This window comes from Pagrus pagrus (assembly GCF_965226575.1).
Source record: "Pagrus pagrus genome assembly, chromosome: 5".
NCBI classification, from domain to species: domain Eukaryota; kingdom Metazoa; phylum Chordata; class Actinopteri; order Spariformes; family Sparidae; genus Pagrus; species Pagrus pagrus.
Window position 1 is genome coordinate 19,743,678 of NC_140189.1, and position 14,434 is coordinate 19,758,111.

The 14,434-nt window shown below is 42.3% G+C and overlaps 1 protein-coding gene across 4 annotated transcripts in view; it reads right to left on the reverse strand.

The window, feature by feature from the left end:
• unc5a (unc-5 netrin receptor A) overlaps positions 1–14,434 on the reverse strand; it is a 140,802-nt gene that overhangs the window by 61,327 nt on the left and 65,041 nt on the right. For all 4 annotated transcript variants that reach the window (XM_084353935.1, XM_084353934.1, XM_084353933.1 and 1 more), the window contains exon 2: positions 7,211–7,426. In XM_084353935.1, coding sequence (XP_084210061.1) covers positions 7,211–7,426 — 216 coding nt within the window. The remainder of the gene's footprint in view (positions 1–7,210; positions 7,427–14,434) is intronic.

Consider the following 14,434-nt stretch of genomic DNA (forward strand, 5'->3'; position numbering starts at 1 on the left):
TGATACTGATAAACCTGCGGGTCAACTTCCCTTAAAGAGGTGTGAAATGATATGTGGAGTTACATAAAAAAAGAAATATTAAAGAGTTTATTAATATGGTGTGCATGATTCCACTGTAAAGTCTGAAAAATGCACTTTCATCAGGCAAATCAAAGCACCTGATTATTTTCTCCTCCTGTTTTCATTGCAGACGTCTTGTCGACATCCGGTTCAATCAGCAAAGAAAATATAATCTCCCCACGCATCTTTATGAGGAGGTTGCGGTGGTTTATTGAAATAGGAATATGAAATGCATGTATTTTCCACCTGAGAGGGTTTGCTGCAGAGGTGACAATGCGACGTGTGGATCAAAATCGTTTCCATCAATGCTGGCAGATGAAATGCAAACACAATCAAATCAGCCTGGCCCCATATAACAATCCTCCCCGCAAATGCCAATCGCCCTTCTCCTCATCATGTGTCTGATGAGAAATCATAGTGCGGGAGAATCTCCTAATCTATGCAAACACACTGTCAGCATTGATTTGTTCGGTGGGGATGTGTCTTTATTAGGACTCACCAGACGTCTCCGTTTCTCCGGTTCTATAAAGAATGACCTGGGAGAGACACCGAGCCGGCCGGGGCTTTGGAGGCAGTCACAGCCATAACAATTGAGATAAGTTACTGAGGACAGGTAATGAGAACCAATAGACTCGAGGATGGGTCGATATCGGACATTGATACCAGGAGAGGAAGGACAAATCGTGACATCTCTTTCCTTTTCCATGTTCAAAGGAGCTTTCGAGACAAGTGGCCCTTTGTCTTTGTGTGTGTGTACGTATCCCGATGTGTATGTGTGTGAAGTAAAGGTGTGGAAATTTCTCGATTATAGGTGCATCGAATGTTGATAGTCCGGCCTCAGCTGGACAATAAAGTTGCATTGCAATGTTGCTCCCATGCTTTGAACTGTAGGCGGACATTAGGCTTACGTTACTTATGTAGGAGGTATGTCAGAGAGAGGCAGAGATCTTCTGCGAGTAAAAAAAAATTAATAAAAAATTTCAAATGGTGCATGTCAGATTTTATTTTCCTTGCTGGGAAGCACGAACTGGATGAGACCCACACTGAGTGTGACTTCTGCCTCACAATAACAACTGATCACGTTAGCCATTTTCACCTGAAGCTAACGTCTGCAGCCATAAATAAGCGCCATCAACTTTGCCATCCAAATCAGAGAGGGGTGTGTGCAGCAGAGTCAATAAATGCCATTTCTTAAAGCTGCCATGTGAAAATATTATTGTAGATTACAACAAATGTGTAAGGCACTGCAGATGGACAAATGTTTTGCTTTTGTAATGTTTATGTGTTGAAAAGATGGAGCTTTTTTTTTGTAGACTGCAGTAGTCTGATTATTGGAAGGACTTTCTGAATAAAAGGGGAATTAAAATGATGAAAAAGTAGAGGCATAGAGGATGCCATACACTGAGATCCGTTGAGATGCATCAAGAATCATTTTGCATTCGAATCGTTGACAGCTGAATCACAATCAAATCGAATCGTGAGGCCAGTTAAGATTCACACCTCTAGTGTGAAGGGGTCCAAAGCACTCGCAGAACACAGAAGGGTGTCAGTAACTGTAACTGCACTACAGCTGGAGCGCTTTTGTCTTTCCTGCTCTGAATCAGTTTCAATAAACAGACCTGTCTGATGAGGCCAGAGGTCACGTCTGCTGTAGATGGTTATCCACATGTCATGTTTTCTACCTCCTGAGCTTCGACCACTGAGCCGTCTGACTGAAACATGTCTGCACTTCAGACCTGGGTCACTTATTAATTTAAAGCCTTGCAGTTACTTTGACGTGTGTGTGGGTCTGCAGGGAGTGAACATGGATGGGGATTGCTGAATATTGCCTCCGCGGTGCTCGGCCAGACCAGCTCCGCTCTGAGAGCAGCCACATTTCTGATAACGTTTCAACTTGGTTCTGCCACATGATGGTGAAGGGATTATCGATCACGGCTTCCGCTCCCTTTGATCGGGTTTGCTTTCCCCATTTGATATCCTTTATTAATGAACACATGAACAGAAGTCATTAGGACGGTGGGAATCCCTCGACATTTGCGGCGCAGATATCACAGCTGCCGACGAAAGGTTGCTTCAAGTGCGTTGGTGATCTGACGTGCATTCACAACGAGGCAGTCTGGTTTGACTTTCAACAGACGAGGCATTTAAAAAAAAATAAAAATCATTAGTACAATTACTTCAAGGATTGTGAGCAGGGAAAAAAATGATATTGTACTGTGCTGCTTTAAATACCGATGAACTAATCTTGTTAATATTACTTAATAGCTGGGAGTGGTTTGTTTTTTGTCTATCATGTTATTTTATGGATGTGTGCTATGGTGTCATAATATTTTCTGGAAAACAAAACATTTCTATATATTTTTGGTTTATCTAGTACATTAAATTCTTAACAAATCAAGGTACATTGATGCAAAAATAATACCATTTAAAGTCCAAAATGTTGCCTGCTTAGTGGTTTGCAACATTACACTAACAAATCTAATACCCACAGTAAAGCTCAGTATAAAACTATATGCTAGACAAATTTATATTGTATGTACCTTTTCCTGCTCCATGCTACGACTGTGATTCATCTTTATCTTTGAGACTGTAAGCATCTTGAAGTGATTCTCTGCTGCTACCTCTGCCTCAAACCCTCTGAAGCACTGTAGATCTAAAATTGCTAAATTCGACTTCTTTGTGGATTCAAATCATCGCTGCAGAGAGCGGATGCTCCGTCTCCAGGCTGCTGCTGTTTTGGGTTTATATTAGAATCTTGTTGATTTTTGTTTTGCATTGGTCTTAGTTAAATTAATGGTTTGTTTTTAAAAGTTATTCATCATTTTCTAAATCACATTTACGTTTCCTCCATTTATTCAAATGTTAAAAAATAAATAAATGCTTCTTAACCTTTATTTTTTCCCTGACACGTTAATTGGTGATTAACAAGCAACATTACAGGTCGAGAAAATCCTGCAGCTCCAGGGTTTGTGAAACCTTTTCAAAAGCACAGACACAGAACATAGCTTTGCTTTGTTAATGAAAAAAATAACTCACACATGCAGAGGCAAACCAGTAGCTCAGTTCTAAAAAATGCTTACTATGTGGCTTTCAGACAACAATGATATATTGTGAGATGAGATGTCAGGCGTCTTTGTGCCTCATCAAACTGTACGTGTGCTTCAGTGTTGAGGGGCCTCTCCATCCATCGAACACAAAGATCATCATGTTGAACAGAGAACAGCAGAATAAATGTGAACACCGTCTCCAGCAGTGACTCTGGACTCTGATGTGCCTACATGCCATTTCCGTTTTTTTATTGTCAGAATTAAGAGCATTAACTCTACCCGCAGCTCCACTTTCATTTGCATAACAAAGGAACAGGGATCCTTGACGAGAATCCCAATCAGTCCGAACACGTCAGCCAATGAAACTAAGGCTGTAATCTCAGGGGCTGTTTGACGGCTCTTGGCTGATCACATGGGTGCATAGTATTTTCATCACTGTCTTTGTTAATGGAGGGAAACCAGCGTGGATTCTGCTCAGTGTGAAGCATGGGGGGGAAAAAAACAACCACTCTGAGTCAGGTAGGAAAGTTTCTTTTAGAGAAATAGGCTATTTTGAGAAGGTGATTTTTCACTGTTACACTGGGTATAAATTGTCAATCAATTTTTGTCAACTTGGGTCTGTCTCCAAACTCCTCAGTCCTGCCTCCTCAAGGCATGATGTTGATAACGGGCAGCTCCTGGTGTGACAGAAGTCCTAGTTGCTTGGCAACAGGTACGAGTTTAGAGTCCGGTGTGACTGTGACGACCAGGGTGAGAGGACGGCCTGACAAGCCTGTACTGCACACACACGCACACAAATACACACAGCTTTACCACAGTCGGATGTATGCGCCTCACATGTTTCTTGCAGGAAAGGGGGGATTAGAGGGAGCCATCAGTAAACTCCTCTGGGCAGTGCTGACATTAAACAGCACAAGTGTTTGAGAGATCGATGTGGGTACTACTGAGCAGCCATACCTCTGGACAGCCACGTGTCCTTCACTGCACAGCACCACACATGACACATTCATCATCAAAGGCAGCTGCAACGCAGAGCGATGTGGAGGAGCTGCGACGAGGCCTTGGAACTTCACAGGGTTTCTAAAGACGCAGCCCATCCACTGCTGCAGGGGTCCGCAGCACCCCGTCGCCACAGATTTGTTTCATGGACAAATAAATGCTGACTATAACGGCTAATAACCACATGGCAAATGGTCCATCATCGTTAAATGTTGGCAGAGCACCGTTGCATTGGTAATGTGATGTTCTCATAAACCCAGTCGCAGTTTATGGGGCACATCGTGTTCTTGACAGAAGTTGCTGTTGACAAAACGCAATTCATTTTCACCGTATCAAAGTGGAGCAGCCGACTCTGCAGCGTCTCCCACTGCGAGCAGAAATAACGTGTGTAGCATAGAATCTGTGTTAATCGAATTTACATGGACTATAGTGAGGACAGGATGCAGGACGAGGGGAGATGGACTCTGCACACCAAACGTCTTCCAACACAAACACAGCCAAGGTTGATGGAAAAGTGTTAGATGTCGAACTTTGGATGATTGTGAGAATTAACTATATAATCATCACTATCTTATCTTGCTACTTTTGTTTACATTTCCCAAGATGCAGGTTTAAGAATATTATATATTATATTATATATAATATATTGAGTTTGTGTATATACTGTATGTCTGTAAATAACTATTTAATTTAAATTATTAATTTTATATTTCATCTTATCATATTCTAAATTTAATCTCCTGTGTTCCATGTGTGTAGTCTGCAGGGACTACAACTTTCATTTCTTTGTGCAACTGTGTTTTACTGGGACAAATACATTGTATGTACATCGAACCTTTATAATTTAATTTATTTACTGGCTGCGCAGTGAGAGGGACAGGCAAACAGTGGAGCTTTATATCTTAATTTCAAATATGGTAGTTTTTGTTGAGTGTATTTGTAGCTCTGTTCTGTTGGAAAAAAGGAAAAAGTTAAAAGAAATAGATATATATTGTTTATAGGTGGTCAAAAGAAAACAAGCAGTGAAAACAAAGCTTATTTAGACTTCTAGATGCTACTTTAGTTTCATATTAAATATACTCTCTGTGAAATGATCTGTCTTTTCATCCTGCTGCTCTGTTGTCACACTGTCGACAGTCTTTTGTCTTGCGCATGCATACTTGGAAAAAGCTGATTAGGAAACAGGTTTCCCGGTGTTCATGGCAGAGAAATCCACCTGGAGAAACCAGGTGTCTCTAATCTGCGACCCCGATTACAGGAACAAGGTTTCTTGTTTACATGACATTTAAGATACCAGCGTAGTGGAGAAACCCGACTGCAACCTGGTGACTCAGGTGCATGTCAGCACACTGACTGTAATACAGCAGAGGTATTAGTTTGCTCACCAAGGCTCTACATGTACTTGTTGCTCATAGATTTGGAGCAGTTTCACTACCGAAACGCCTTTTCTCACCACAAAAGGAATGTTGATATTGGCAGTGCTTTGAATTTGTATCACTTCCACCAACGACTGTGAGAAACGGAGAGTTGAACCGTTACAAGAAAAAAAAACAGCGTTGGGAATTGATTGAATTTTATCGGTATTGACTCACTCACAATCTTTTCTTAATAATCCAAATCCACAAGCGCTCCCTCGTGTCTTCATTTTCTCTCCTCAAAGCAGGAGCTACAATTAATGTTTCACACTGTTTTATTGCCATTATCCACAGGAGCCTGCTTCCAAAATGACATCATTCAAGACTGTGCCTCATGCACAAGGTTAAACAAACCGAATAACGAAACTTGGCTGTGACTGTGTGAGTGACAGCAAGGCCGTGACATGACATGATTGTCTGCAAATTCTTCTTCCACCAGCGCAAACTTGACTCTACGGAAATACAGCCACATCAATCAGAGCCTCAGTATGGGAGACTATTTGCGTTCATTCGCACACTAAATCAGAAATCCTCCCCTAACAAAGTGTCAGGTTGAATCGTTAGTCACCCCCATGACATTTTTTAGACAATTTATGCCTACATTTGGCGAGCTGCTGCATGTTAATCTAAACCCTGAAGACCAGATGGATAAAATGTTTGTACACAGAGCTCTTCTTTTAAAATAAAGAGGGAAAGCGTGCATATGAACTGATAAACTTCTCCTTTAAACACTGTCCCTTTGTGTTTCTATGTCTAGTCTGCAGACACTGATGTGTGTTTGTATTTTTTTGGGCAGTTATCAGTTGTTGTGTCCATTATGGCTACAAATCTGAGCGTGTGTTTGCTTCAGTGCATGTGTGTGTGTGTTCCCACTCCCCGGAAAAACCTGTCATTTCCATGGGTCTCGTTCCCAATCAGCTGTCAGGCTGTGAATGGGTGGTTTGAATTCACCCGTCGCTGCTGAATCACACATCAGTGTCATACATGTTTATGACACTGATGGCGGAGGCGGGGGTTGCAGCACAACAGAGAGAAAAACAAACAGGTCTCCAAGGTGATCGAGAAGATTTTCTGAGACTGAAACCAATGTGCTTATTATGAGACTGGCAGGCTAAATAGGCTGGATGATGAGCCAAGAGCCTGATGGAGCACAGTAATCACTGGCAAATTGCAAACCTTAGTTTCAGCACGCAAACACTTTACATAATGTATCTATGGAGTTGTTCATGTCACATCCGCAACTAATGGCAGCCAAAAGTGATGCTCATCTCAGCTGAAAGAGTGCCAAAAAGGAGCTCAATTTGGGTTAAAATTGAAAATAAAATTTGTGATTTAGATGGAAAACAGGGCTGCAAGTGACATTTATTATGCTGATTGACTTTCTGTTGATCAGTTTGTTGATTATCGCTTTTTGTTTGTTCTTTAAAAAGTAAGAAAATGGTGAAACATTTTGATCAGTGTTTGCAAAAGCCCTAAATGATGATGATGAACGACCTTATCAGTCTTGTTTTGTCCACAACTTTACTGCCATTGAGGAGTGAAGACAGAAATATTCACATTTAAGAAGCTAGAATCAGAGAATTTTGACAATTTTCCTTAAAAAATGACTCAAACTGATTAACTGAGTAGTTGGAAATTGATTTAGACAACCAATCGATTAATCCTTGATGGGAAACTGTTTGTTTGTACCTGTGGCTGGGTCAACAGTCCGTTCGATCAAGTGGTCGTCCTGGTGAACCCACTCGCCGTTGCACTTGAAGTAGATCTGCGTGGCCGGAGTGGAGCGGCACATCAGCATCACCGGCTTGTTCTTCACGATGTACTCGTCCTCCGGCTCCACCAGGAAGTGAGGTAACAGGTCCGAGAAGGCGGCAGGAAGTGTTGCTGTGGCGACGTGCTCGGAGCCTATGCAGGATAAAAGAAGCAGAGATTTTAGAGGGTTGCCAAATGAGAAAGAGAAAACGCTTTTAAGTTTTCAGGTTGTCATGAAAATGCAGCAAATATCTAATGCAGAGATTCGGTGTCCTTGGTGAATCGCGACTCATACATATGCATTAGAAAGAGGCAGAGGAAGACGGAGACAGACAGACAGAAAGAGACATGGCTGTATGGAAGAGAGCTGGCAGTGACGGAGCTCGGCCTTGTGAGCTCTTGGTTGGGTCGGAGGGGGTAGTGGAGTCCATGTCTTTACTCCAGCTCTTAATCACAGCCCTTTAACATCACCGCTGATGGACTGGCGGCCATAAATCCCGTCTCAGCGACTAGGCCACTTCACACTGTGTTATACGGCTCTTCAACCAGGACTCTAACTCTACTCACATTAAGCAAGACGGGGCGAGAGGCAGAGAGGTTAGAGATGACTGACAGCTAGACAGCCAGTTAACTTGAAATCACTTCCTATATACTGCGGATGCCGTTTTATTTCTCTACAACCTTATGACATATAGGAGAATGTGGAGGAGGAGGAGGGAAGATGCATCTCCACGGTTTGGAAATACAAGAGCTGTCCTTCAGGGGGACAATGCTACGATTTACAGCAAACTTGCTCGCTCGCTGAAAAATGCTTTACACAAACGCTGAATGACACAATGGAGCCTACAGCGCACACATCCTTCCTCAGCGTACACAGTTTCTCTCTCTCTAAACATATTAGGCTTGTGCGAGAGATAGCGAGAGGACACTGAACAGAGTGGAAGAGAGGGAAATAACCTCTTTACACCACCGACACTCAGGGGAGACCAGTAAATCCCAAAATAAAACCCCTTTAAAAAGGAGTGTAATATTAATTTACTGCCCTGAATCCAATATGGCTGACAGACCGGGCATTAACAACCTTCTCCATCACTCCCTGTGCAGCAGGAGGGGATGGGAGTCCACATCTCTCATAATGAAACGGCAACACTCGCACTGACCTTTCCTCTCCTCTCCTCCCTCAGCCTGCCTTCGTTCATCCTCGCAGCTCGCTCATGCCCGGGTCAGCGGTAATATTACGTTGCGTCATAAACACCAATCGTGGGATAAAGACATTATCTGTCAGTTCCTCCCCCACTACACATTATATTAATGCCTCTCTTTCTCCTCCTGTTTTTCTTTTACCCCTGTGTGCTGAGTTGCTAATTTATCAGGATGAGATACAGTGAAGCATGCCGCCGCCGCTGCTGCTGAACCCCATTAATGTTTCGTGTACATGTTTAACTCTTAATGAAAACTAAATGTTCTGTGTCCAATGAACGACATAGATCACTTGCTGACACTTCGCCTTTTTCTCCCATTTTCCAAAACACATTTTCTTGTTGAAACACATTAGTAGAGGAGAGAAGCTGTCATTAATAATGGCAGCTCCCTATTCAGGACGACACAACCGGCCGACATTATTTACTATGTATGTGAGTCTGTGTTTCTCATGGTGTGAAGGAAAGGCCACAGTTCATCATGAATAGTGAGTATAATTGCTCTAACGCAGAGCCAAAACTTTGCTAATAAACAGCGTGGGACCAGCAGGTCAGGTTGTTTGAAAGTGTGTTGGTCCTAATGATGGCGGCTTCTTCTAATGGGCCGGCTTCCAGCTTTGTGACTGCGGCCATTAGCCGGCCGGGCTGACCCTCTGTACTCCCCGCTGACTGAAGACGACAGCTCGCTAAAACAGTGGGCGAGACTCACCTCACACCTGCCAGGTTAATCATCTCATAGAGGACAGATGATGTTGAAACTGAGAGGGAAACCAAAGCCGCCTGAGACACTGACGAGTCGCGAGCCTGATGAGCGCCTGATGTTGTTAGCTCGCCGCTGGCTTCTCATTTGCAGGGGTCACATTCAACATGAACTCTCAACTTTTGATGATGTTTCCAATTTGTGTTTGTGTGTGCGCGCGCGCCGTTGTGTGTGGGTGGGGGTTGGTCTTCCGTTTTAGTACATGCACTTTAGGTTAATGAGGTTAAACACGTAATTTCTTTAGAGAAGTAAATTGTCATTTTATGGGAGGGCATTCTAGTCACGCACCGCTTTATATCAAACCCATAATGGAGGGCTGATGCGTAGTAAATTGGCTTAGATTATTGTCACGACACAATGTACTTCAAAGTCAACGTGCACACACACACGTGCAGTCACACACAGAGAGTATCAGCCACTTAACAGACTTCTTGCAGGTCAATGCACAAATCAAATAGACATACAGCAGCAATATAAGCTGCACTGCATTAGATCCCGCGGAATGTAATTGGCTAAAGCTGCCATTAGTTGGTCAAATGCATCTGAGTCCATTGCCAGATCATTTAGTACACGCACACGCGAACAACAAACACAGGACACTAAATGTCTCCCATGCTGATCATTCAGCCAATGAAGATGATTTAATTGATGCATCATGCTGGATGTGTTGCTAATGCCCACTAACTGTTACGTAACTGTGTGCATTCCTGCACCGCTCATCATTTTCATAACAATCCACAATCACTGTTTTATTCTTGTACCATTTTTAAAAAGACAAAAACACATCAGAGGTCGTGACATGATATTTGTCTGCAGCTGCTATTCTCCAGAGATGATTCAACTGACCTGAAACACACACACACACCCACACACACACATCAAGCACACACACGCACACACACACACACAAACAAGGGGGCACCAGGTGTCAGTGTGCTGAGCCGTGATGTCCAGGCCAGATTTCCAGCTGTGCACAGACCCCAAGTCTCATCTGGCCAGCTGACCACATCAGCTGCAAAGTCAGGGACTGAGCACAAGAGGAGAAGATGATGAGGTGGTTAAGATGCAGGCAGTCACTCTCAAAAATAAAAATAAATCAGAAAAAGTTATGTTCCGGTAACGGTAACTATATAGGCACAACCCACTGCATTTTAAAAAAGCACGCAGGATTAGATTTTCACAAGTGTTGCAGCTTTGTACACGTCTTTTCTTACCATCCTTCAATATTTCATAATGATTTCTACTTTGATGTCACGTACAATATCGCTTTCCAGGAGCAGGTATCTTTTTTGCATGCACGCAGACCTCAAGTCTTATTTTGAAATGCTCAAACTCATCCTCGCCACTCCTCCTCCACGTACTGTTGACTTGTGTTATCGCAGTTTGTAAAACAAGCATTTATTTTTTTAATTTCACTCCTTATTATCTACTTGGAGAGCAGAATTGCTGAACGCACCGCAGTGCGAGCATGTCAGCGGGGAGAAAAGCCATAGCTTGAGAGAAAATAACCCCTCTTTTGTGTTCCTCCCTCATGGCACCAACACATCGTGTGCCCTTTGGAGCCAATTACAATTTTTTTCTTTTTTCTTTTTACAACATCATGTCCCCAAAGGAAAGCATCATTGAGCAATCACTGGGCATAATTTACATCACAGTGATGAACAGCAGCTATAACAAGTGTTTTATGACACCATCAGCGCCTTACAATGTCCTCTGAAATTAATTCAATTAAAATTACTATCCAGAATATTAAACCATTTCATGTTTAGCTTCCATTAACAACAAATCCAAGATCAAATATGTCACTATCACTTTGCTGGTTGATGTTTTGCTTCAGAGTGCTTGAGTCTTCTTAAGTGGCTTTTATACCACCGAGTATCTTTATTTGGTAATCACTCTAAATGTAATGTATTTACATTGAGGCTCTGGGAACAGGAACATTGTTCCCGTTAGAAACACTCCTCTGACAACATTAACGTTGGGAGTGATCAAACACGGGGAGAGAAGCAGAAATGGGATGAGCAAGAAAAAAAGCCACCATCATCTATAATCTGGAGCACGGCTGACTGATGTATGTTTGTCCCCAGATGACAAATATTTACTCCTCCACATGTCTGCGTTTCAGGATACATTTTTCAGCGAGACAACCATGCCTCAACAAGCACTCCTTCAACCACACACACTCATTCTCTGTCACGCACACTCCTGCATACTGTACGCACATTCATGGAGCAAACACAGCAAACACACACACAAAAAAAACAAAAACATGTGCAAAATGTGCACGCAGGCAAATTATTGGCCGCAAGCGTGCAAACACAGCTTTCCCTCGATCAATCTGAGACGCAGAATTATGCATGCAATCAAAATTGCAGGAATACACAAAAACACCGAAAAATTCAGATACCATAGAATGCGCCTGGTCATTAAGGTCGGTCTGGAAAACAATCAATCACTGGCAGGGAAAATATACTCGTATAGATCTGACTCACATACATTAAAAAAACATGTGGGAGAGATGGCACCCATGGCAACCCAAACTTAATCACATCACGTTTGCATCACCGCTGAAAGATGCAGAGAGGGGAAAAAAAAAAAAGAAATCAGGGAATGAAGGACAGAAGGAGAGGAGGGGACTGGGAGGACGGGGGTGAATAAGTAAATCAGTCTCACACATGCCACATGTGACGATACGACAATCTTCTCCCATTTAAATGAAAGGAAAATTGGCTGCTAAGCATGTACATTGATGCAGCGCTGTACATCTGTGCGCATATATTAATTCAGCATGCTAACACCAGCAGCCTACACTGTTCCTTGATGAGAATATTTCCATGATAGACGCTCTCCTGGATCTCAGGTCACAGCACTGCCATCAAAAGCTGCCGACATAAATCATCTCTACTCAAACAGGCAGCACTTTGATTAAACGCTGCCTCTTTTTTTTTGAGTTATGTCGATAAACAATTTACCAACAAAAGAAGAGTTGGAGCTGTTAGGCTCATTAATAGTGTTGCCGTGCATCATATTTACACAACCAACACCTTTGAACAGGAGCTTACACATCTGCTTATTCTGGTTTGTTGACTTTTATTTATTAATTTTTCCTGTCATCTACAGTATTTGAAGCAACACCTCAGCAGGGGGGTCCAAGCAGGGAAGCAATTTTGTGGCGTGTACCTTTGCCACCGCGGCTGACGCTCCCCAACACCTTCACTTGAATTTCAAAGCTTCTTAGGAGGCACAGCCGCCTTGAAAACCTTTGAGACCATTTTAAGTTCCTGTCAATGAAAACAAGCTCACATTTTGAGATCGGTGTGTTAAGTGACAGCCTGCATGTGTGTGAATATATTTGTCAGTGCAGAAGAGCATGTTTGTGCCCGATGTGTATGAATAAATGGCTAAAAGTGATGTTTAAGAAGATCAACAGCTGGGAGCCTGAATTTGTGTACATAACGGCATGAGTGCTAGAAGTAGACGCATTTATCTTTCTGATTTAAACTGTTCAGACCTGTGGTTTAAGACAATGTTGCTATTCTTAGAGGCATCCTTCACACTGTGGACTAAGAGTCTCCAGATTGGGTGGAATATTCATATTCATCACTCAAGTGCCACAGCTGATGCTTTGTCCCCATTCACTTACAGATGTTTCCAGCCTCGTGGCTGAATCAGCCGCTCTTTAGCAGTGCTTTAATCACTGGCTGACTCACCAATAAACTCTGAATCCTGCGTTGACCACACTTACTTATTTTACTCTAGTTACACATGACGTCCCCTTTCATTATGAATTTTATGGCATTCCAAATTAAGTACGAGAGCGTTTAGCTGCTTCTGAAAAATAAACTTTTGATATTGCCTCATATTAAGTCGCATCTCCTCAAGAGATGAAGAGCTTAGTCTAAACTGAAAATACATAATTCAAATCCAAAGCATGGCAAAAGATCGGGTTGCATTATTAGTTAGAAATGTGTTCCTCTTTGAGTGTTTGTGTCTAAAAATATTTTCTGGTCTTCAAAACAGAGTATTAGGCAGAGGAGAAATCATTTAGAAAACTTGCATAACATCTCAGCTTTGTAAAGCTTACTTGAGCTATTTAATGTTCAGTACCCTCAGTATATAAGGTCACTTCAACAAAGCAAATATTCAGCTGGTAAAACAAAACAAAAAAACAGATCCTTGTACACAAGTCTTTAAACATGAATACATATACATCTCAAGAGGCTACAGAATATTCAGAGTTATTCACAGAGCACAGCATCTGCAGATGCGAGAAACACTTGATAAATGCAACTCATTTTAGAGCTAGACTCTAAAATGCCTTGTTGGAGCAAAACTCAGATTTGAATGTCTCGCATTTTTCAAAGCTTCACCTGTTTGGCGGTTTGCTGCATAATGTTTTCTGAAAGAGTCACAGAGGTTTAGACACATTTTGACTTAATAACTACACGCAATCCTCAAACGAACTGAAGACATCCTGAGCTGTCAGGAGGGGCAGAGACGCACTTTGCCATACCAGGCACGCACACGCTCGCGGATTTGTCGTCCCCCTTACGCTTAGCCGGAAACGAGGTTATCCAGAAGCAAGTTGATTACAGAAACCAGAGCAGGCATGGGAAGGAGCAGAAAAACGCAGACGGAGAGGAAAAGGAGGCATTCTTAAATCTTTGAAATGGATGTTAGGAAATAATGTGAGGAAGAGAAAGACAAGAGACAATTTAGATTACCAAGTTAATCCTTTAATTACCGGATATGCCTGCAGCTAAAATGGAAGGTTTCACACACTGCATTTTACAACTGTGGAACAATTCGAACCGCAGCAAGTGAGGCAGACTGCCATAATGATCAAGAGCCATAAACCTTAAAATAATGGAATGTCAGTATCGCTGGTAATCTTTATTGTTTATGATGCCGCTAAAACTGAACAAAACACTACAAATTGCAATTCAGAGCTGAAATGAAACTCGCTCAATATCCCATTTTTCATACACACATTGTTACTTTGAGAGCTTTACAATTAGATAAAACGGGTTCTTTTTCAGCCAACTGTGCCGTGCACAGTATGGCAAACGTCCACAAAGAAAATACACTACAAGTTTTGGGACCGTCCAAACAAACAGGCTCATTTTGGCACGGCGACAAACCAGCGAAGAGAGAGTGTTTATCTGCTGATATCGCAGTCGTCTCTTAAAAGTTCTTCAGTCT